Source organism: Erpetoichthys calabaricus, chromosome 4 (genome assembly GCF_900747795.2).
Source record: "Erpetoichthys calabaricus chromosome 4, fErpCal1.3, whole genome shotgun sequence".
Taxonomy (NCBI): domain Eukaryota; kingdom Metazoa; phylum Chordata; class Cladistia; order Polypteriformes; family Polypteridae; genus Erpetoichthys; species Erpetoichthys calabaricus.
The window spans coordinates 206,593,479-206,620,186 of NC_041397.2; the positions used below are offsets into that span (position 1 = coordinate 206,593,479).

Consider the following 26,708-nt stretch of genomic DNA (forward strand, 5'->3'; position numbering starts at 1 on the left):
ATTCCAAGAGCTAAACTTAAAAGAAGTGATGAGGCAGCCTTCTGCTGTTATGCACCTAAAATCTGGAATAGCTTGCCAATAGGAATTCGCCAGGCTAATACAGTGGAGCACTTTAAAATACTGCTGAAAACTCATTACTTTAACATGGCTTTCTCATAGCTTCATCTTAGATAATGCTGATGCTCTGTATATTCAATGAATTATCATTATTATTCAGGGTGGCTCCAAAATCCATACTAACCCCTACTTTCCCTTCTGTACTTTTTCCAGTATTCTGTGGTGGCGATCTGCACCACCACCACCTAATCAAGGCACCATGATGTCCCTACATTGATGGATTAAAGGCCAGAAGTCCACAGGACCATCATCATCAAATTCTTGAATGTAAACTCTGAATACAATGAGGACTGACTGAGATCATTTATGTTAGGTAGAATGCCTAGAGGGGGCTGGGCGGTCTTGTGGCCTGGAACCCCTGCAGATTTTATTTTTTTTCTCCAGCCGTCTGGAGTGTTTTTTGTTTTTTCTGTCCTCCCTGGCCATCGGACCTTACTTTTATGTTAATTAGTGTTCCCTAAATTTAATTATTTATTTTGTCTTTTTTCTCTTACTTCATCATGTAAAGCACTTTGAGCTACATTGTTTGTATGAAAACGTGCTATAGAAATAAATGTTGTTGTTATTAAAAACACACCATCCCTACTGTGAAGCATAGTGGTGTCAGCATCATGCTGAGGCTGCAGCAGGAAGGAAAACCTGATGCAATCTACAGGAAACCTACACCCTGGGAGATTTATTTCCATCAAGAAAACAACCCCAAGAATAAAGCCAAAGAAAGGTACACAGGAATGGTGTAAAAGCAACACTGTTAATGTCTTGGAGCGGTCAGGTCAGAGTCCAGATCTCACTCTAATTGAGAATCTGTTCCTGGACTTGAAATAGGTTAACTCATTATCCCCTTACAATCTGACATACTGTGTAGCTTCAAAGGTCTGGCAGAAAAAAGTGGAAAAATTGCCATGTCCAGATGTGCAAAGCTGATTCACTCAGACTCCAGGATGGAATTGCTGCCAATGGCACATCTACTATACACTGATTTGAATGGGATGAATACTTATACAATCACTTTGCAAAGATCAGTTTTCTCTTTGACATTATAGTCTTTTCTGTTGATCAATGTCAAAAAGCAAATTAAATTCAATGTGATTCAATGTTGTAAAATAATATTATGTGCAAACTTTTGCAAATACTTTTTATAGGCATTGTAAATATAAGATTGGACAAGAGTAGAAGGAGGAGGAAAAAGACAACAAGATCAGAGAATGATAGAAATGATAATGAAGTTACAAACTATATGGTTATTTCATAACAAGGAGGATATTCCTGTTACTCGGATCAAAACGTAAGCAATATTATGTGTATGTTACCCTATTTTATTTCCCGGCTGCCAAATAATACTGTTCTTTTGCCTTAACACTAAAATCCCTAAAGCCTATGAAAAAAATTCTTAATCCCAGGCCACCTTAAATTCCTTCGCACCTCTCCATCAGCATCTTTTGTTTTGCCAATGTGTCTATCAGCACAAGCAGCAAGTAGCCTGCTATCCCATCCCCTTGCCCCCGACTGAGCTGAGGTCAGTCGCAAAAGTCTCCAAACTGAGGTCTATTTATCTGGCAGTGAGGTACCTGGAGTTGTACTGGCTAAATAATATATTGTTATTTGGAATACATAAATTTCATGTGTGTTCCATGTCTACAATGATCTGTGTAAATGTAGGATGACAGGAACTGCTGTGCACATAGCTAAACAGAAACATTTTCCATGGAATATTAATAATGACGTGAAGTGTATAATGTGTGAAGATTTTAGTCCAAATATCAAAAAAACATGTGGACTTTTATTCAAGAATATAACCAAAGTAAAAAAAAGCATTCAATTTACATGTTGCTGTCAATGAGTTAAAAACCCAAACTCAAATGTCAATTGACAGGAAATGGATACATATTCTTGAATGGTGCAGAGGTAAGAACTGCTGCCTTATAACCGAAAGGTACTGAGTGCTCCACGTTTTGAGTAGTGAGCTGCTATTATTATTAGAATTATTACTATAATACAGTACAATAAAAACATACATTTGATTTGAGTCTGTAACACCCAGTGTAAATTTTGGCTACTTATACAAGTTAGTGCTCGTTTTTTATTATTCAGTTTTATTCCGTCAGTGACATTCACGTGGTACAACGATCTTGCCTCTCCCTCTCTGAGTTGATGCCATTTATCTCCATTCTCTTCACAACAGCAGTGATGACCACAGTTGGCGCTGTGGCTGATGCCTGCTCAGAACTATTTGTTGTACTGGCATTCAAAGATATGGTGTCCCGTGACAGCTATCAGACTACCATGCAGCATCTGCGTTTTGACAACAAAGACGCCTGTGCAGAACATGTTGGGAACTTAGAGTTACAATCCAGGGCAGACTTTCCGAGTCTGTGGTTATAAAGCTTATGAAGCCATTTCCGGACAAAGGTAGAACCGTAACAACAGACAGCTTTTCAAAGCTCTTTTGTTGGCTAATAGACTGTTGCACCGCAACACAACACTGCTTTGCACCATAAGTAAAATGGGACTGTAGCAATGCACAGAATTCACTCGAGCTTCATATGCGCAAAGCATAGAATTATTCAACTCAAAATTATATATTGATCGATGTGTCTCATTTAAAATTGTCCAAAATGTTTCCAGGGTAAGATCCACCCTGCGAACACTGCAATCACGTTCCAGCCACACTGGACCACACGTTTTGGGCGTGCACCAAATTAACATCATTCAGGACCAAACTCTTTAAATGCCTTTCAGACAGCCTTGCTGTGTTTGGGGTACTCCCAGATGGGCTTAAAGTGGTGAATGACAAACAAATTGTAATTGCCTTTACTACACTATTGGCACATACTTATCTTGGTCAACTGGAAGAATCCTAACTCTCCTATTCTAAGTCAGTGGGTAACTGATATTTTATACTATTTGAAACTGGAAAAAATCAAATTTGCACTTAGAGGATCTGTACAAAACGTTTTCAAAACCTGGCAGGATCTAATCAATAACATTTTAGAATAAGCATTTAAATTGAGGAAGCAGGTTCTCTCCACTCTTTTACTCCATTTATCTTCATTCATTTATTAATATATCTATTTACTTATTTTTACTAGCTTTAAGTTTTACTCTGCTGGCCTAGCTCTCTTTTTCAGGGGTGTGGGTTGATTTTGTTTTTTTTGTTACACTTGAGTTATTTGTATGGAATGCTATTTGTTTTTAATAAAATCAACAAAATAGTAAAAAAAAAAAAAAAAAAAAAACGGGACTTCCACCTGCAGCTAAAGTCACTTCAGTACGTGACCAATTCGCCATTATAGTGTTTAGATCTGGCAGTACCATATGTTGACAGTGTATGTGCCCAAAAAGAAGAAGCCTTTGATTTTAGTCTGTAACAGCCAGTGTAAAGCTTTGCTACCTGTAAAAGATAATGCTGAAGACATATAAGCTGACACACAAACATTGGTGAATCATGTCTTTTTGGTATCTTGTTGCCACTTGAATTTTTTGTTATTCAGTTTTATTCTTGAAGAAAAGCAGACTTGTCTCATTATACTTTCAATCGAAAGTGTTTATATTATATTCCAGTAACCACTTGAATGAGATCGAATCTGTCTCTGCCTTTCTCACGCATGCACACACACACACATACCTGAAAACGTCACTATTTGAAAGCGCTATGCTATCTGAATATGAGTTGTCATTTGAACATGTTTTATTTTTGTCATCTTGCCTGTACTGTAAGAATTCTCCCTGCACTGTCAGTATCATGCACTGATCTAGAGGTGCAAAGGAATTTAAGGTGGCCCGGGAATACAAATTTTTTCGTAGGCTCCAGGGATTCTAGTGTTAACACTAGAATTACCAGAGCCTACGAAAAAACTCGTAAATCTGGGCCACCTTAAATCCGTTTGCACCTCTTCATCAGCGTCTTTTGTCCTGTAAATGTGCCGATAAAGACAAGCAGCAAGCAGCCTACTATTCCATCCCCCCCCAGTTTCAGAATGTGCACAAAGTTCTCCCAGCTCATGCCTTGATTGATTATCTGGGAGTGAAGTGCTTTAGTTTTAGAGTGGAAATAATAGATCATTATTTGGAACACATGCATTTCATGTGTGTTCCGTTTCTACAATAATCTGTGTAAACACATTCTTAAAACAGAAACGTTTTTCATATTTTAGTAGTAAATGACAAAATGTTGGCATAAACTATATAATGTGTGAAGCCTGAAGTCCAAAGATCAAATAAACACTTTCACAAAAGGTTCAAGGATAAAACAACAGCTTCTGTGGCGTAGCGGTAAGATTTGCTGTCTTTTTATAATCAAGAGTCCCCCGTTCAATCCCGACTGCCTCCTATATTTGCCGTTTTCAGTAGTGAGTCACTCTTATCCTCTTTAATAAAATCCCAGTGTGCGTCCAGGTGTCTGTGTGTGTGTGTCTTCTGGTGAAGTGCACACGCGCGGGGCACGGTGCGACGCGCGATATTACTGTCAGAGAAAATTACTGCCGTTTTACGGAAATACAAACCAGTATTACTGCGAGAGGAAATTAAAGCTACACAATACAGTGACGCATATTACAGCCACATACAAGCCAGTATTACTGTCAGAGAAAATTAAAGGCATATTACCGACACGCACGCCTGTATTACCGCCAGAGAAAATTAAAGGTATATTACGGACGTACAAGCCAGCGGACGTACAAGACAGTATTACTGTCACAGAAAATTAAAGACACACAATACACAGCAGCAGCCCATGAAGAACGGTCAGCACAGCAACTAAACATCAACAAAAGAAAGGCTGAACGACAGAAAAATACGGCCAACAAACAGAATGAGGTCAAGGTCCCTTGCAATTTAATATAGACTGTTCCTACTAATGTTTATGCACTACTGTTCTAGCACCCGTTATTGTAACGGGCTTAATAACTAGTTGTTAATATTATACAGTACACACATACATTTGGTTTGTGTCCGTAACAGACAGTGTACATTTATAGTACTTGTGAAAGTTATCATTTTATTTTCACTTTTATTCTCTCAGTCACGATCACGATACATACTACCGGCCCCCACCCAGGGATCTGATGCTGATAGTTTTTATTTGAAACTATGAATAACTGTAGATGTGAGTGGTGTTTTGAGGCAATGGAACTAGACATTCTCTGACCTGGAGGGATAAAAGCTGACACACAAACGCTGGTGAATCTGCCTTCTTCATATCTCACTGCCACTTGATATTTTTTTTACTCAGCTTCACTGATTACAAGCAGAAGATGATAAGCGAATGAATATGAATAATATGAATAATGTTGCATCCGTGCCACAATGTTTTCCGAAAGGAACTATACAGGTCATAAAATGAATAATTCCAAATATCATATATACCTATGTCTGTGTTTTTTTTTTTGACATCACAGACCATAAGGTGCATACTAATTCAGTGTGAGCAGGAACACTCAATAAAACTGAATAAAAAAAATGTGTGTCAGCTTTTATCCATCCAGATCAGAGAATGTCAAGTTCCATTGCCTCAAAATACCACTCACATCTACAGTTATTCCCAGTTTCAAATAAAAACTATCAGTGTCAGATCCCTGGGTGGGGGGCGGTAGTATGTATCGTGATCGTGACACAGAGAATAAAAGTGAAAATAGAACGGTAACTTTCACAAGTACTGTACATGTACACCGTCTGTTACGGACACAAACCAAATGTATGTGTGTACTGTATAATATTAACAATAAGAGTAGCTCACTACTGAAAGCGGCAAATATAGGAGGCAGTGGGGATTGAACCGGGGACTCTTGATTACAAGTCAGCAAATCTTACTGCTACGCCACGGAAGCTTTTGCTTTATCCTTGAACCTTTTGTGAAAGTGTTTATTTGATCTTTGGACTTCAGACTTCACACATTATATAATTTATGCCTACATTTTGTCATTTACTACTAAAATATGAAAAGCGTTTCTGTTTTAACAATGTGTTTACACAGATTATTGTAGAAATGGAACACACATGAAATGCATGTGTTCCAAATAACGATCTATTATTTCCACTCTAAAACTCCAGTATTTCACTCCCAGATAATCAATCAAGGCATGAGCTGGGAGAACTTTGAGCACATTTTGCAGCTGTGGGGGGATGGAATAGTAGGCTGCTTGCTGCTTGTCTTTATCGGCACATTTACAGAACAAAAGGCGCTGACGGAGAGGTTCGAACGGATTTAAGGTGGGCCGGATCTACGAGTTTTTTCGTAGGCTCTGGTAATTCTAGTGTTAAAAACTTGGTAAAAGAAGTTGTTATGAGTTCAACATGTAACAGTGTTACGAAATGAAAATCAGAAGGCAACAGAAACAGCCTTCTGAAAATACAGATAAGACCTCTGGTGTCAGCTGAACATGGGCCTCATTTTTTAAATTCCATGAAGTCACCATTCCTTCATCAATACAATACAATCTGGAACAATGGCCTTTGAAATGGTTTGTATCAGATTTGAGGCAAGCCTTGTTACAATTTTTTTACATTATTTAAATGAAAAAAATATAGAAAGTGCCATGTAATTGAACAGTAAATAATTTCTGTAGTATATGAAGTGATTTTTTATTTTGAAATCTTATATGAAATATTCTACTTGGTTACATTTTCACACCATTCACTAAAGCTGTTTTTTCTTTCTCAGTTTAATACATTCTTTAAGGTGGAATTTCTACTGAGAACTTTCATTTTTGTGCACACATCTGAGACTGTGGCCTCTGAAGGGATGCCATTCACTATAAAACAGGCCATACTTTGCACCTATGGCTGCTTTATAGGTGAAGACACCTATATAATGTATTTTTTGGGTTTTGCTGTGTTTTTATATTGGCTAATATAATGAAAAAACATCAAATCATGGAACATAGTATTAAAAATAATTAGTATAACATCTCATTCCAACTAATTAGACATTTCATTAGGCCTCAAGTATAGTAATCATAAAATCTGCAAGGAAAAATATATAAAAGTCTTCAGTTTATTTCTGTTAAATATTTTGACAACATGGTATAAAATATAATTTGGCTTTAGATACTCCGGCATCAGCTTCTATAATGAAGTAATGTTGAGAGTGACAGAGCAAATTAGAGAGATAATAAACTTTTTATGTAAAAGTAAAATTTAAAAATGTTCTGTCACTTAGTATGGTGCCTAATAAGTAATATAAAAAGATGTACGCAAACATAAAAAAGAACTCTGGTTTTGACTGCATACCTCAGCAAGCTGGAACAATGCTGACTTCCCACACTGTTTGTCAGTAGTCGGGGTTTCAGGGAATGATGTAGTAGAGCTGATCTGCACAAAAAGAAGAGATACTATGATATACAATATGACAAATTCCAAAAAACTAGCATCTGGGTTATCTATCTATGCAACTGAAATCAAACTGGAAGGGCGAGTTTCAGAAGGAAAAATAGTCAATAATGATAATATATATGTTACTGTACATCAAACAGCATTCTTTTGTTATAATATTTATTGTAAGCACAATGCAACACACCCTCCAATCTGGCACCAGTATTTTCAAAGTCATGGTCATGGCCCCATTGCCTTTATGACTAAATTTGGAATATGTCCTTGGAAGTGGTTAGTTACTGTGGAATGCAGATAACTAAAATGGTGAGCTTAAATATAGTCAAGGATAAAATACTACAGTCTGTGCAAGAAAAGAAAAATGAAGCACATGAGTCATGACACAAATAGGACATTTAAAGAGTCTTTTGAAAGGTTCGTTGAGCAAAGATGAAAAAGACATGGGGTGGTAATCTCAACAACAATGATGTTAGTGAAACATTTGAAGATATGGATCACATTAGGAACAACTATGTATGCCAGTTAAATAGTTATGCCATTATTTCAGCACTACTCTCTGCTGCCACCACTCCACACAAGAATCCCTTAACATTTGTTCTTCAAAAAAAGCAATTATGAAACTGCCCCAACACCATCCCCATATTCAGCAATAAGTAACATGTCCTTGAACCCCCAAACCAATTGAGATTCCCTGTACAAATCAATGCGTTGCTGTTGCAAGTTATTTACCTACATAAAGTGTTATTGGGATTAATAAAGTATCTATCTATCTATCTATCTATCTATCTATCTATCTATCTATCTATCTATCTATCTATCTATCTATCTATCTATCTATCTATCTATCTATCTATCTATATGTATATAAAAATATTTTATAAAGGTTTTTGTTCTCTCTACATATATGTACTGTCAGATAATATAATAATGATACATGTTCTATCTTAGATCAGTGGTATACAATGTAAATAACAAATGAGAAAGACGACAATCTCAATGAGGACTTTTATTTGGTTAAATGCACTTTGAAAAATGCTTTTGTCAATAAATATACAGTATAAAGGGAATAGTACTGAGAACTGATGAAAAATCCAAAAAGAGTTAAATGGGATAGGTATTAGTATTATCAAGGCAGAACCAGTATTATGTAAAAACAGCAGCAGTGTATCTTTTACAGTACTGACTGAACAAGAAGAAAATGGCTTGTTATTCAGGAAAGGCTCAGCCCGTACCATTAGAAATGTTCTTTATAAGATCATGTAAATGATTCGAAATCCCTACAAAATAGTGTAATGATAGACTTATTCCTGTGCTCACAAAACCAGTTTTGCAAAACAGGAGTGAGCTATCTGAAAAAGCAGTTGAAGACCCAGCAGTACTTGCTATGTGACCACATTTAAATGATGGTTTCATAATTCTTCCACCTCACGTTGTATCCTTAGTATCATCTTTCATATTTTGCTCCATTTTTTTTACATTGATTCCTTTTTATGTCTATTTTGTATACTGAAAGCAGTGGTTTTAAACTGTAAAATAATTAGGAAAGAGTTCTTATTTCATGTCTGACAGAAAAATCACATTTTCTTAGTACCATTGTCAAACCTTACCATTTCTGCTTTGAATCACTTCATCTTATTGTCCCCCCCCGCTTAAGTTGTTTAATTTTGTTGGAGAACTTACTTTACAAGAGATTAAGTGATCTCATCCAGTGTCTATGAATATTTCAACAAAATGCAGTCAATGCATGAGAAACACCACTGGTGCTTGAGCCTATTTTTTAATACTTTTTTTCCAAGTTTCAGTTACTATTTGCATTTTGATTGCCAGTCAGTAATCAGATGCAACCAAAGCAACTTTTGAGATGGTTTGGTAGCACAAGAGCTACATCCAGAGAATTTTTTTAAAGAATTTTGAACTCTCAAGTAATAATATTAACATACTGATAGTAGTTGGTAACTCTGAATAAACTAAAGCTGGCCACTACAAGACTGAACTAGCAGAGTGATTTGGTTTCCATATGTCATTTTAGCAGCAGTCACAATGTGTGGGTTAAGGGGTTGATTAATGCTGTAAAGACTGACTTAAAATTCACTTGGCAGATAGTACAAAGTCCAAAATTGAGTAATCTGATATTTGGAGACCATGCATTCTATGACAATGATTTTACTACACCATCTTTAAACACAAACACATCCATCTATTTCAACATTAACAGTATGTCAAAGGTAGTATTCCTTAGACTCTGTTCCTTAGTTATTGTGATTTAGTGCCGCAAATTAAATGAAATTCAGATTCATTTTATATACCCTACTGTATCTGTGAAAAATTAGATAAGGACATGATTTGATAAATTACAATATATGCACAGTTGAAGATTGGCTGACTCTGTTTTTTATACAACTCATGTCTGGGAGCCCCAATTTGTGTATGATGCTCCTCAAATTCACCAAGAAAGTAAAACATATATTGTGTGTACAATACACACAAATGCCTACATAATACATTGTCATTTCTATATCCAATGCAGGTAGAGAGTCACTATAACGTTACTTCCACACATTTCTGTGATGATTTTAAAGTTTTGAAACATCTTGAACATTATTCTGTTTTTTGCTTGTTTAATTTGGAACTTCTTTATTTCTCACACCTCATTTTCCATTGACCAAGCTGCAATTTTGTGTATATTATTTTCATAATGGCACAGTTTTTTTGTACTGTTTGTTGACAGTAACAATACCCTTTACTGTCACAAGACTTCTGAACATCATTATGTGTGACATCAGAGGATTGGCAGTATATGGTATTTTGTACTTGTCCATGTTTCAGGATTTAAAAATAAAATATCTTGCAAGTAAAGGAATGATAAAACTTTGGTACAAGGCTTTTGGGTAGGCTCTTCTTGTGTTGTTTCTTCGTTGTGTATTGGGTGCAGATGCATGATCATTTGTCTTTCTGGTTTTGATCCCTGCTAATTTTAAGGTCAAGCACTCATCTTCTTTTTGCTCTGCTAATTATTTTCCAGGTGTTGCAAAAAAGAGACTTACGTCACAACAAACACCACACTGTCATCTTATATACTAGTGACATACTGACATCACCAATGACTTCTGGAGGTAGCAAGAGCAACAAGTGTTGCTACTATCAACAAAGAGTACAACATAGCAGCATCTGTTAGAGAAATAACATACACAAAATGGCATTGTGATAAACAGAAAATAAGAAGTGCAAAATAAGCAAGTTCAAAACAAAAGTAAAACCAAAAAACAATGTGAGAACTATGTTCAGAATGTTTAAAACATTTGGCAGATTAAAATAAAAATTTTGGTAATTTCTTGTTTCTAAACGATTAAAGCACATGTTGTTATCAGTAGAAGGAGATCACCATACAATTCTATCAAACATATTATATACGCATTTATTTTAACCATGACTGTCGCACTGAACTCCCACTGTGATACTCATTTATATAGCATAATGCTATCTATTGAGAACATGGAGTAATGTACAAGGTCATATACATAATATACTTGAAAGTATATGCAAAATAAAGAAATAACACATTTCAGTTGTACATGACTGTATGTAACATCTGTCAGCCTACCTACCTACCTACTATATCTACTTGAAAGGAACAAAAAAATAAAAGGAAAATATAAGAAGGAATGACATACGCAATGCCCATATTTAGTTACCATTTAAATACTGCATGTATCCTACCAAACATTTTATTTTGTTTTCAATTATTGATTATGTGCTATAGCTGTAGTTTTACTTTAAAGATACATTTTTGAATTTATAATAAAAAGCATTTCTTAAAAGATGGTGGACACTGAGTCCTGAATGGATTATAGCTGTGAACCACAGTGATGCTTCACCTTAAAAAGGAAAATCAAAACATCAGTGCATTTTAATTCAATTCAGTTTATAACTGTATAGCACTTTTTCACCACTTATACAGATCTACTAATATAAAAGGGTAAAAACAGAAAGGTAAGTAACAATGCAACATATGCAAAAATAAAATCACCTATATTAGTTACCGTATGTAAATGAGAAATAACAGAACAATCCTTGAAACTTTGGCTAAATTGTAAGAGAAATCACACTAACAGAAGTTCCAAACAACAGAAAATCTGGGCAGTTCTAAAAAATAAAATCTCTGAGGGTGCTGGTGATGGAGTCCTTTTGAATAAACAAAGTGGGAGTTTGGGAAACCTAGGCCAACTGGTCACCTACATGGTCCCTGACCTCACACAGAATCATACAGCAGATCTGAGATCATAATTACAATATAATAAACTGGTCTAGTGTCACAAACTACAAAAACACAAGACACAAAAAGGACAAAGAGAGTTAGAATGGGAATGTCACAGTAACAGTGGGTAATGAGGACTGCCTTATTTTTATTCTAGAAGAAGAACTAACTTATACTTTTATAGTAATGCAATCTAATGTACAGTAATTGAACACAAATTATTTTAAATATTTAAAAGATTAGGAGAAAATATATTTATTTGCTTCTTGTTCAACTACTGCATCTGATGTTATCTACACAGATTTTTATTTTTCATTATCACATACTCTGCCAGGCAGCCCTTCAGCTTTGCTATAAATTATCTGCAAATTCTGCTTCAAATCCTTTGAATAGCCACTGAAGATTTTTATAGATACAACATATCAGCTACTTCAGATGTATCAAGAACTAGGTGCATCTATCCTAAGATAAGCATTATAATCTAAGAAACAAGGAATTCAGAATACATTTACTATTCACCAAAAACTTTACTGATATCTACATTACACTCAGAAAGTGTATCTATAAAGTATGCAAACCTAACCCAGAACAATACTGCCAGAAACATTTCTGTTACCTCTATATATATATATGTATATATAATATCCAACGTCTATCTGTCTGTCTGTCTGCTTTTCATAAGAGAAGTACTTATGGATTTAGATCAGATTTTTTTCTATAATTTGCTAGAACATTACGGTTGATTTTTGCGACTTCTCTCATTGTGCTATGTATTACAGTTAGCTTGCAGTAACCATGTATTTGCGCGATTCTAAGAGACACGCAGTGGACAGAGGGGAAGGGGGCGGGGCCCTCCTTGGGGCGTGTTCCTTACCTCCACTTAGCTAGTGACCGAGAGAACTACTTAACGGATTTAGAACAGATTTATTTCTATAATTTGCTTGAACATTCCGTTTGATTTTTGCGACTTCTCTCATTGCGCTATGTATTATACTTTGCTTGTAGTAACCATTTATTTGCGCAATTCCGAGAGACATGCAGTGGACCGAGGGGAAGGTCCTCACTCACGTGCCAGCCTCGGGGCATGTTCTTTACCTTCGCTTAGCTAGTGAACGAGAGAACTACTTAACGGATTTAGAACAGGTTTCTTTCTATAATTTGCTTGAACATCCTGGCTGATTTTGCGACTTCTCTCATTGCGCTAAGAATCATAGTTCGCTTGCAGAAGTGATATATTCGTACTAATCCGAGACAGAGGCTGCTGGCTGCAGGGAGGGGGAAGTGTGACGTCAGGAGTGAGGAGCCGGGCAGGGCCCTCCTCACTGTCCTTTTTCACTAATATGTGGGCGGAGCCGTGGGGCACGGCTAGTCTAAAATAATTAAACAGACTTTCTTAAGAGGACAGATTATCTCATATCTTACCTACAAAAATAAACTGGAAACCAAGAAGGTATCAGAGCTAATCAGTGAAATTTCCAGAATAGGTCAGGAACAAGCCAGGTGCCTAAATGAAGCACTTCATAGGAAAAGACAGGCTCTGCATTCAGAACTCAACCTCTTGACAACTAAAGAAACAGAACTTATTTTCAAATCAAGACACCATTACATTGAACATGGAGAGAAAGCTAATAAGATTTTAGCTCAACAAATCCACAAGCAGGAAGCTCACAATCTAATCTCAACAATTACCAACACAAATGGAGACAAAATCATTGATCATAAAAAATAATGCACACATTTAGAGACTACTATAAGTCCTTAAATTCTACTGAGTTTAAAGAAGACAAGACACAACCTAATGCATTTCTGGGTGCATTACAGATACCACAACTAGACACTCTCAGAGCAGAGGAATTGGATAAACCTCTGGCACTATCAGAATTACTAGATGCTATAAACTCACTTCAGAGTGGAAAAGCAGCAGGCCCTGATAGATACTCTGCCAAATTTTATAAAAAATTCTCAATTAAGCTAGCTCCCCTTTTATTAGCAACATTTACTGAAGCTAGACAATAAAACTTTACTTCAAACTTTTCGTCAAGCTTTAATTACCGTCTTTCCTAAGCAAAATAAGGACTTACTACAATGTGCATCATACAGACCAATCTCACTTTTGAATAACGATGTAATATTTATTAAAGGCAGACACGCTTCCAATCTTTGACACTTGTGTAATGTGATATATTCACTCACTCAGACAGCATTTCCATAATATATAAAAACATTTTATAGTCCCTCCCTTTCAAAGATCCCAGTGTACAGTGGGAAAAGGATCTCTCACTCAACATCTCTGAAAACGAGTAGAAGGTAGCAATGCACAGAATTCACTTGAGCTTCATATGAGCAAAGCATACAATTATTCAACTTAAAGTTATATATCAAGCTCATCTGTCTCATTTAAAATTGTCCACAATGTTTCCAGAGCAAGATCCAATGTTGCAATCAAGTTCCAGCCTCTTCAGGCCATATGTTTTGGGCATGCACCAAATGAACATCATTTTGGACAAAAATTTTTAAATGCCTTTCAGACAGTCGTGGTGTCACAATCCCTCCTAATCTGGTGTTCTTCCAGATGGGCTTAAAGGGGAGAAAGACAAACAAACTATAATTGTCTTTACTTCACTATTGGCATGTAGACTTATCTTGCTTAACTGGAAGTATGCTAACTCACCGCTTTTAAGTCAGTAGATAACTGATGTTATATATTTTTTAAAATTGAAAAAATCAAATCCTCGCTCAGAGGATCTGTACAAAACGTTTTCAAAACTTGGCAGGATCTGATCAATAACATTTTAGAATAAGCATTTAAATTGAGGAAGTGGATTCTTTCCCGTCTTTTTTTTATTCATTTATTTACTTACATATTTTTACTATTATTAAGTTTTACTCTGCGGACCTAGTTCTCTTTTTCATGGTTGGGGGTCGATTTGTTTCGAAACAAGTTTTGTTAAACTTGACTTGCATGTATGGAATGTTATCTGATTTTAATAAAATTAATAAAATGTTTATATATATATATATATATATATATATATATATATATATATATTCATCCTGGGAGGAGGCGGCCTGAAGAGAAGTGAAGGTATTGTTGTGTGTTGGCCAGGACTTTGGGGTATTGGGGTTTGAAAGTACATTTTGTAAATATGGAAGACCTCAATAAACGTGTGTGGGGTGATTACAACGTGTCTGCCTGTCTGTGTCCAGGTCAAGTTCCACAATGGTGCCCAACGTGGGGCCCTCTGTCTGTTCCAAGACAGGGACCCCAAAAGAAAAATTTTGTGGACGGCCCGGAGCAGCAGGCACCCCCGCACACGTTCCGAGGGTGCGGAGTGCTCATGGCCCCTAGAAGAAGAGAGAACCCACAGACCGCCACCGGACTGCGGTCGGATTCTTACCTGGTGTGGAAAAGCAGCGACAGGTGTTCCAGGAGTGCAGTGGGTTCCTGTGAGTGTGCTGTCGCTGAAGGCGTCCGGGATGGCGTGGCGTCTAGGAAGGCCATGCCGGGGCAGGCGCCTCAGACAGACAGGATCCGAGAGGTGAGTTCCCTGCTCGCCGACAGCCAGCCCTGGGGGGCTGAGCTTGCTTTGTCTTTTGCAGGCAGGGGCTGCCCGGGTCTACGCCGGTGGCAGACGCGCACCGATCCACGGCGCTTTGTGGACGCGGCAGTGGCAGAAAGAGCTGCCATGGAGGAGACGCTGCCACTCAGAAACCGGGCCTGTCATCGCACCAGGAGGATGACAGCCGAAATGGTCGCGGACCGGAAGTCCCTCCCTGAGACAGGCACGGGATTGGATGGTGTGTCTTTTATGCTAGCCAATGATTGTATAGATGCGGGACCAAGGAATGTCCGTCTCGTGCCAGGGAGAGACCTGATTGGGCCAGAGAAGCCCCACAGGAAGCAGTGGTACTGGCTTTTTGTGCTTGTCTACGGCACTGCACGAGCTGGAGGAGTGCCTTCAGTCCACAGGGCTTGTTCCACAGGTGCTACATGCCCTCCGGGCAGAGTTGCTGGAGTGCCGGTTGGAGGGGGGAGCGCTGCCAGTGCGCGGCACAGAGGGACGCCAGGTGGTGGTGTCTAGGCAGCGCTTCTGCCCCTGTCTCTATTTTGATTACAGGACCGGACCCAGGAGGAGCAGTAGGACCCGTTTCGTTGGGGACCTGCCCTTGCGGGACGGGCCACTTTACTGGATGACTCTTCGCTGGCGATGGGGCGCCGCCACAGCTGACGGAGGCCATGAGGGTTCAAGTAACTCCAACGGGAGGGGCACGAAGACCTTGGAGAAGATGCCGAAGAGACAAGTCCCAGGGTACTGGATCGGACCCTGGACAAGCAGTAGGACCCACTTCGGGGATGAGCTGCCCTCGCGGGACGAGCTGCCTCCGCCTGACGGGTCTTCGTTGGTGGTGGGGCACTGTCGCAGGTGGCTGGGGGGGTGACCCGGCCGGGACGGCCCGGTGGACCAGAAGAGGGCTTACGCCCGCCTCAGATCACGTGGGGGCGACCACCCTGGTTGCTATGGGGACCACGGGTACAGAGCTTTGAAGCCCGACCATGTAGGGGCCCGTGGTCAACGCCAGGGGGTGTCCCGATGCCTAGGGATCCCTGGACCTCAGCACTTCCACCACACCTGGAAGTTGCAAGTTGGATCAGCCTGTGATTTCAATTTTTGATTTGGATTTTTGGTGTGATGTTGAATTCTAGCCCTTAATGGGTTGGTGATTTTGGTTTTCATTGAACACTGTTATATCATTTTATTCTCAACGAATTACACAGTACTACTCAGTAAAGAATTTCCACTTGAATATTTCATTTATCGAGATCCAATATAGAATTTAAGTGTTCCCTTATTTTTTCTGAGCAGTGTATATATGTGGAACATCAATTGTTAATTTCAAGAAAATTCCAAGAACTGCTTCCTTGGTATGCCCTTATAAAGCTTTAAAGGTTCTATTATACACATAAGCCTATATTTTAAGTTCCTGAAAGAACCTCAGGGGCAACTGCACTCTGGTACTGGTATCAGCTAAAAGCCCTCATTATTCTCAAGTATTACTGGTTTCCTGCCCTCTATAACCTTTGGAAACTCAAAATAGGTGTTAGGAAACATGAATTTTCCATTTTGTATAGTCCATATTTGGTTGCTCTCTTGCCTTTTTCTCATTTGTCATAAAGAACATGACTTCTACAATGAATAGGTTCTACGTGCCAGAATATGTGAATAAAAACAAAGACATATACCTGCATATAAGACACAGCATTCACTTGTCAGTTTTGGTTCTACTAACATTAATGGTCATAAAAGGGAAGCATTGAATATTTTCTAGTACCCCCAAAAAATTTTGAAACAAAAATGTAAAAACCATAAGTGACAATATTTAACCTCAAAGTTTTTCTTTGTTTGTAATGTGAATTGACTTGCACTGTACCTGATTTTGGGCGGCACGGTGGGGCAGTGGGTAGCGCTGCTGCCTCGCAGTTGGGAGACCTGGGGACCTGGGTTCGCTTCCCGGGTTCTCCCTGCGTGGAGTTTGCATGTTCTCCCCGTGTCTGCGTGGGTTTCCTCCGGGCGCTCCGGTTTCCTCCCACAGTCCAAAGACATGCTGGTTAGGTGGATTGGCGATTCTAAATTGGCCCTAGTGTATGCTTGGTGTGTGGGTGGGTGTGTTTGTGTGTGTCCTGCGGTGGGTTGGCACCCTGCCCGGGATTGGTTCCTGCCTTGTGCCCTGTGTTGGCTGGGATTGGCTCCAGCGGACCCCCGTGACCCTGTGTTCGGATTCAGCGGGTTGGAACATGGATGGATGCAAGTTTGCAATAACATAATTTTTCTGAATATTTAAATAAACTTATTACTTAACAAATTAGAAAATAATGAATTTCTGCTCACTATATGTGTCACAATGGTTAACATTGCCAACTCACATCCTTAAGCTACTGTAGCTTCCTCACAAAATTCCAAAATACAAATGTTAGGTTGATTGGTGACTCAAAATTGGCCCATGTGAGAGTGTGTAAATACATCATTGTGCCCCATTTTGGTTTCTGTGTTACTTCTGATGCTGCCGAGATTGTATCTGGCTTACTTTGTACTTTATAGAAAAGTGCATGTTCAGGAAATGACTGCATGCATTTTGGTAAAATAAACTCAGGTCACCTCTGTTATTTTATGTCACTTAAATGTTGTATTTAATTAAGATAGTTTATTATTGCTCCATTTTAATATTAGTGGTATTTGCATAATGTTTCTCAAACATATGTTACTGAAAATAATTAGCATGTTTTAGTCACTTTTATCCTCCACAAGCGCCTGTTTTACTTCATTTCTTTGTTTTAGTAAATACATTTGCTCACCTTTGTAAATGCAGCATGCTCTATGCCTTTCTTATGCTCACTTTTTAAATACACGATGATTGCCTGCCACAGTCTACAGAAAGCTTTGCAACATCTCTTGTTTATACATTAAAAGCAATGCAACTGTCCCAATAAACTGTCTGCTTCACTAAGTTGCTTGTGTTATTAAATACATAGCAGCCACTTCGTAAATGCAATGTGCCATATGCCTTTATGTATGCTCTGATGATAGTAAAACGAAAGTGAATGAAAACCTGCTTAAATTTATTAATAATGGAGAGGGCATCAGGAGGAATGTTGTTTTAAGGCGTGTTCTTAAATATGATGCATCAATGTAAGTGCAATTTAGGGACACCATGGATACACAAGTGACTAAGTGCCTGAAAGTGTTCATTTCTTGTACTACAATGGTTGTTGTCTGCATAGGTGATGCCATCACTATACCATAATATTTTACAAACTAAAAACTGGTATAATCATTTGCACCAGTAGGTTCAAAGAGCAAGAGCAGCATAGTATGGAATCAAAGTTCTTCAGCAACAGTGTATACATTTACACACAAAAAAAATCTTTGTAAGACCAGAACTAAAAATAAGTGCTGCGCAGACTTAGGTAGCATTAATCCTGAATTCCAAGATAACTAAAATCTAAATGTTATAAACTGACAATGATCCTATTTTAAAAATGAATTATGAAGATTAGTATTGTGTACTCTGCACTAATGCAAGAACAGCAGAAATAAAACTGTACAATACATAAATGCCAATTATGGAAATTTTAAATTGAGTAATCCAAAAACAATTTGCACTGTGTACTCTATTTTTGACAAACGCAGTATTTGTAGCAAGTATCCCTGGTAGAAGTTTTTAATGGTAAATCATTTTATACAATGTGGCACCCTGCACGGGGATTCGTTCCTGCCTTGCTCCCTGTGTTGGCTGGGATAGGCTCTAGCAGACCCTCATGACTCTGTGTTAGAATATAGCGGGTTGGATAATGACTGACATGACTGACTGATTGTTTAAGCACAAGAATTTAAATATACTAAAAGCACTTGCACTTTTCAGTTTAGACACTGATTTAGATAATTCATCGTTTTTACTGAAACTTTAAATTATCTGTTTAATCTTAAATTTGGCCATCTAGTTTCACTGTTATTGCTTCTAGATGCTCTATAACATTCCCTTTCTTTACTTTGCTTTCCTGCCTCACATACATCGATAAATGGTGCTAATGATAGCATAATTGGTACCTATATTACAAGTGACTTTGTGTTGCAGAAATGGAGTATAGGCACTGTTCAGGTCATTTTCTAACCCACTTAATCCAGACCAGGGTTGTGGTGGGGTGCTGATGCCTATTACAGCTAGCATAGGGTGCAAGGCATGAACAAATTAGGACAGGGCACCATCAATCTCAAGGTGAACATACACACACCACACCAAACACACACAAGGTCCAATTTACTTAACCTGCATGTCTTTGGATAGTGGGGAAAAAAACAGTGCAGCCAGAAGAACCCCATGAGGGCACAGAGAGAACATGTAAGCTCCACGCAGTGAGGGACAAAGGTCTCCTTACTGTGAGGAAGCAGCGCTACTACTGTGCTGTGGTGATTTCCTTGTTAGGCAATTGTTACTGTAAGTAATATCAAACTCATGTCAGTGAAATATGAATTAGAAAAATCTTAAATATGATTTTCTGGACAATAACCAGTATAGATTTAAAAAATCAAATGTTAACTTTCATATCTGACAGAATTAAACAGAGATCTTCAGATATCTACTTCTACAAACATACTGTACCTTTATCAATAATAAAAGTACATGCAATGCACGTTACTGTATATCTAAATAATCTCGATATTACTAGTACAGTATAGCAAAATAGGATAGCATCATTGAATACAATATTCAAACATATTCTGGCCCAGTTAAGGATATAGGAGATTCAAAACCCAACTAAGCATGAAGGGAAAGAGAAATAAACCATGACTGTTAGGAGCAAGATATCTAGGTTTTGGATACAAACCAGTGGTGATGGAAGTAGTGTAAATCCTTTTTTTGAAATTTGTGACTCCACATTTTTTTTTTTTGCCATTCACACTTCTCTAAAAAGATCCGTATCACACGTAAGTGAAAAAAAATAACTTGGCTGACCTGTGAATAGAGCCTTATTTTGTTTTCGGAAATAAAACATTAGGTTTTAGATGCAACACTGCAATTGGGCTTCAGACTCTCATGGTTTAACATTGGGGATCACAAAATGGAACCTTAAATAATATTCTACAACCTAAATAGAACAAATTACATTTACTCTGGATCAAAGCTCATAATCACAAAAATAACTGCAGTGAAACTAAAAGAAAAAGTTAAACATGAGTAAGCCAGACCTGTACTTTTAGGATTCTGACAAATCTGTGACATTTTTTTCATTTAACACTCTTTTAGTTGGTCTCTAGGAAATTGTGAAATGGAGGCTCTACTGTATTGTGTTTTACCAGTTAACCTATTTTCATGTGCAGATGAACACACAAAACAGTGCAAAGCCTGAATTTTCTCTCCCAGCTTGTTTGCAGCAATAAAATGGAACCCAGCTTTTTGTCTTTGTTGTATTTCACCAATGGAAAAAAATGTAGCCATTCTACCTTGAAACCTATATTGCTTGACAGGAGCCTTGTTATCTGCCACTTCTTCATTGTCTAATGTTATATCTAATAATTCTGTTGTTAGTGGGGTTCTTGATGCTGGGTTTCTCTCTCTCTCCCCTCCTGGAAATGGGGGGATATGCAGAAAAATGGCTGTCATTCCTAAACAGTTCATATGATATTTTTGGTAATCTCCTTAAATTAAAGCTGAAAATTGACACTTCAATCACATCATGATTTATTGCTTTATTTCAAATCCATTATGGTGATGTACAGAGCCAAAATTATGAAAATTGTGTCACTGTCCACATATTTATGGACCTGACTGTATATAAATAATAAGCATGACAAAAACATAAGACCTATGTTTAATTGTGATCAACAGAATACTAATACTATTTTACATGAGAAAGAATGCTCCGAGTTGAAGAAAACATTACTAAAACTAGACTGTTCAGATGCCACCTATATGTACAATGGAAAATAAATGGTTAAATTGAGGCTTTCAGAATACATATTATAAATACATAAAAGATATACAAAGTGATACATATAAAGTTTAATTTTTTGTTGTGGCAGGCGGCCGGGGTCTATGCCTGGATGGGACGCCACTTTACTCTATATTCAGGGGGAGCAGCCCTGGATGGTGCAATACCTCCCCCTGGATGCTAGATGGCCACCCCCTGGGTTGGAGCAGTGCCTCGGTTTCCCGCAGGGCTCCATGAGAATTGGAGTTGGGTGCAGCCCTGTTGGGTCCCACAGGCACCGCCAGGGGGTGCTGCAGCTTGTACTCCTGAGCCTGTATGGGCAGCGTATTCGCCACACCTGGAAGTGCAGCCGGAATTTGGCGATCAACCACCTAGAGCACTAGGTGGACTATAAAAGGGCCCAGCAACCACCACTCAATGGCCAAAGTTGGGAGGAGGAGGACAAAGCTTAGAAGAGGAGTGGTGGTGCCGAAGGAGGGTGTTGTGGTGATTACTTTGTGTCTTTTGGGACAGTGTTGTGTCTGTGGGGTCACGGGGAAGACGTGTCCCACAGGTGAAGAATTTATTTTATACGTGCCTCCCGTGTCCATCTGTGTCGGGTCAGGCGTTTATATAGCGCCTTGTTACATTGTATAATTCAGATAAACAGGATGCCATTATGGTGCCTTTAAGAAAATGGTTGTAATGTAATACAATACAACCTGAATGTCATCTGAGACCCAAACTTTAGATATATACAAACTGATGTTCTCTGTAGTCTTTGCACTACACAAAAGAACTAATCTCATCTCATTCCCATATAGGTGTATCTAATGTTAAAATGTATCTTTCCTCTTGCTCCTGGATTGTTGAGGTAAAATGTATTCATAATATGTATCCATCATACACACAAATTTAACAAATGTGAAATCATTAAATGAATATAAGGGAAATTAATCTTAAAAATTAACATGAAACAGGAATGTCCACCAACAAATCAGTTTTGGCATTGCTCTTATCACAGTAGTTAATCTGAGAGGTATAGATGACGTCTAGTTTATCTTCAGCTTATGATATTCAGTAATGTGTTTTTTGGGAAGTGAAGCACCTAAAAAGGAACTAGGCTACAAGAAGCTGGAAGCATTTTACATACAATTTTTTAATCCTTTTCAATAATCACTTAACTGAACAGAGAATTATATACTGTACTTCACTAAACACATCTAGTAGTCAAACAGAATATATATTTGGCTAATACATATCTAAAGCAGGAAATGCAAAAATGCTAACCTTTTCTGAGCATTGGTACAGTTTAAAGTAACAAAAACACTAAAGACATGCATACTGTATATATTAAATGTACTACCTTTGAACTTATCTCTTACACCTGCCTTCTGTTGGTGTGACTGGGGTTAACATTTACAATGTAGCTCAGCGTTATTTTATTCATTGCAGCCCCTTATTCAATGCTCACCCAACATTCATCACAAATAACAAATAATGTGCACCTTCAGTAGCTGATTATTCCACTCACAACAATACAACTGTATACCAACACAGAAATAGGGGGAAGATAAAACTGAATGCATCCCAGATCAGTATCACTAAAATGTTAAATGGTTCAAAACTGCATCATCTTTCAATAATTATATTATTTTTAAATTAAATAGTATAATTAAAACAAACAGACACACTATATTGAAAATACTGGCCAAAGTACAAATTAAAAGCAAAAAAAAAGTGAGTAAACCTGTGACTGCTGCAACAAAACTGATTATATCTGTGATATACAATTAAACTGTATGAACACAGTATTAAAATAACCAATGAACCTGTGAACACCACAGCTTTCTCAATTTTGGCCTGTGCTGCTTCTAATGCAACCTCGCTCCACATAATAAGTAGTCACCAGAATAAGCAAGAAACCAAATTGTGAGACTTAAAGAAGGGAGAGTGTACAAGAGCATAGGTAGGCTATTATGTTACTAACTTTGCAAAAAACAATCAAAAACACTCAAGAGTCTAGAGAAGCATTGTGGTCTACAGATATACCATCTGTTAAAACACTGTGGTTATTCTGGCATGGCATGTTTGCATTTCCAATTAAACAATAATGTTAATTTCCTTTAGATATTTGTTTAGACATGCTGGGAGACTGTGGAAACTGCAGTTTACTGTGTGTTTCTAATGGTGTTGTTAGGTAGATTTGTTGATCTGAGTAATCAAATCTGCATCTCCTGTGGCTTTCTTGTTATCAATGCTCTTAACTGAAGTCCTTTCCACTCAATTTTGACAAGGTGTGACACATCATTTATGGCAAACGCATATTTTGCAAATCATAATTTCATGAACACAACAGTTCAGTAATCAGAAGTTTGCTCTCTGTTGGATGAAATTAACAGTTCAAAATCATCTCTCCTACTCTGATTGCAGCCTTCATAAGACACTGGATGTTTAGAACTCTGGTACTCAGCAAGTCATCTAATTGTTCCCTCTACTCATGGTTATCTCTAGATGTATATATTATATGTCTGTTGCAGCTAGACTACATGTAGCCTAGTAGGACTATGTGTGCGCATTAAATGCTATAATTGTTTCGTTTTTTTTAGCACTATTTGACAGAACTTCAAGTTTAGATGGTGACTTATAGTAGAACTAGTCATTTAGCCCGTTACAATAACGGGCACTAGAACAGTAGTGCATAAACATTAGTAGGAACAGTCTATATTAAATGGCAAGGGGCTTTGACCTCATTCTTTTTGTTGGTAGTATTTTTCTTTCTTTCAGCCTTTCTTTTGTTGATGTTTACTTGCTGAGCTGACCGTTCTTCGTGGGCTGCCGCCGTGTATTGTGTGTCTAATTTTCTGTGACAGTAATACTGTCTTGTACGGCTCTATTCAATAAGGGCGCGCACAAAAAGGTGAGCTTCAAAAGTGCAACCTCAATTGAGCGCGGCGAATAAAGGCGTTCGTAGATAATTTAGTTCAAATGGCTCTGGAATATGTGAAGAGCAACAAAGGTGCAGATCTTTATTTACGCGCGCCTTTATTCGCTGCGCCCAATTGAGGTCGCCCTTTTGAGGCTCACCTTTTTGTGCATGCCCTTATTGAAGGATGCGTGTGCGCGCCCTTATTGAAGGATACCGTCTTGTACGTCCGCTGGCTTGTACGTCCGTAATATACCTTTAATTTTCTCTGGCGGTAATACAGGCGTGCGCGTCGGTAATATGCCTTTAATCTCCTCTGACAGTAATACTGGCTTGTATGTGGCTGTAATATGCGTCACTGTATTGTGTACCTTTAATTTCCTCTCGCAGTAATACTGGTTTGTATTTCCGTAAAACGCCTCTAACTTTCTCTGACAGTAATATCGCGAGTCGCACCGTGCCCCGCGCATGCGCACTTCATCAGAAGACACCCACACACGGACACCTGGACACACATAGGGATTTTATATATATAGATAGGTTGTTCTTACTAAAAAAATCACTTTAAAACAGAGCAGTTTATCCATGCCCTGTAGTTCAACTATGACTTATAACTTATCTCCCTTGGATTCATGTCTCATTTACATTAAGGGGAAGTGTGTTGCTCTCATTATAATAGTATTTGGCAGTTTTTGTGCAAATTTTTACAAAGTATTCCATGTAGGCCACTTTGAAATGGTTTATTCATATTTGCTCTGTTTAATCTCAATAATACTTTCTCCAGTGTTTTCAATGTTTTTGTATTTTTTTTTCTGTTTGAATGTTTGAGTTTTAGGTAAATAAATAAGACCTGTTTCCCTTAAACAGGGTTTTTCCAATAATATACAGTAATTAGTAAGCAACACTTAATCCTATTAACAAGACTGAGTCGTAACTAGTACCAAATAAAACTTTTAAAAACACATTTTTGAGAATAATAATAATAATAATACATTTTATTTATATAGCGCCTTTCCCATGCTCAAGGCATTTACAGAATATAATAAAGAACGGCAGCATATACAGTATATAGCATTGTACAAACCAGATAAATAAATAAAGTAGATTAAGACAGTGAATTCTGAAAAAAAGACAGCATAATTGATGGTCTAGTACACACACATACAGGTTACATTAGCATCTTGACAGAGAAGTAAACTGAGAGAAGGGTAATAAAGTCAAGTAGAGCTAAAAGCCTTCCTGAACAGATGAGTTTTGAGTTGTTTTTTAAAAGAATTCATGGAGTCAGCTGACCTGATTCATTTTGGTAGGTCATTCCAGAGTCTGGGCGCTATACAGCTGAAGGCCCTGTCGCCCATGGAGTGTAGATTAGTGTGGGGTACAATAAGATTGCCAGAATCAGAGGACCTAAGTGGGCAGGCAGGCGCATAGTGATGGAGTAGGTCACTGATGTAATTTGGCGCGAGGTTATTTAAGGTTTTGTAGGTTATTAGTAGGATTTTATATTCGATTCTGTAAGACACAGGGAGCCAGTGAAGACGAAGCAGGATGGGTGTGATGTGCTCTCTGCTGCTGGTTCGAGTAAGGACTCTTGCAGCTGAGTTTTGAATCTACTCATCAACAAAATCTTAGAAAATATTGAGTTATCATGTTTTGCCAACATCGCACACCCCTAAGAGGGAATGACTTTTATTGGTGACACCATGAATGCAAGTTTGCATACTCAAATACTGAAACAAAAGATGACTCACATTTCTCAAGATGCTTGGTAGGAAAGGAATTTTCCAACACAACAATAATCCTAAATACAGTTGTGGCCAAAAGTTTTTTGAGAATGACACAAGTATTGGTTTTCACAAAGTTTGCTGCTTCAGTGTTTTTATATCTTTTTGTCAGATGTTTCTATGGTATACTGAAGTATAATTACAAGCATTCCATAAGTTTCAAAGGCAAACTTTGTGAAAACCAATACTTGTGTCATTCTCAAAACTTTTGGCCATGACTGTACATTGTAAAAATTACAATTTTTAAAGAAGAAAAAAAGAGAAAACTATGACATTCAGCAGAGAGTAGCTGAAAACAATCATCTGCGAAGAATGGCAGAAAATGTCTCCACAGATTTATGGTATCATCCATGCTCAAATTTAATTAATCTGTCATCAAAAATAAACATAAACATACAAGATATTAAAAAAGCAAAAAAAGAAATCTCAGTAATGTAGTGTGTACTGAATTTTGCTGCAGTTGGTTCTTAGAAATAGATGCTTCATTATCGTTGAATTAATCTGTTTTTTAAATGAACTTGTTTCATTCTTCTTAGGTTTTGGCGACAAACAAAAATGTATTAGACAGACAGGATTTGCAATTACTTAAGTAACAGAATGCAGGTGTGTATTCAGTTCTGCTATGTATTTTTGTTGTATGTGTTTACAAGTACAAATTTTAACACTAGCAGCATGTTTAAAACACAGCATAAATAGTTAATTATACTGAAACAAACTATAGTACATTTCTTATAAGCATTTTGCAAATGAAGCAATGCCCAGTTGTCCATAAGGATGTTAATATAACAGATGACATCGTTTTTGAAAAGATTTTTCCCTTCAATGAGTAATGCA

At 37.7% G+C, this 26,708-nt stretch overlaps 1 protein-coding gene across 1 annotated transcript in view; it reads right to left on the reverse strand.

Moving 5' to 3' along the window:
• Positions 1–26,708, reverse strand: part of LOC114650543 (HMG box transcription factor BBX) — a 312,812-nt gene that overhangs the window by 97,774 nt on the left and 188,330 nt on the right. Inside the window, 1 exon segment of the mRNA XM_028800239.2 lies at positions 7,345–7,425. Coding sequence (XP_028656072.1) covers positions 7,345–7,425 — 81 coding nt within the window.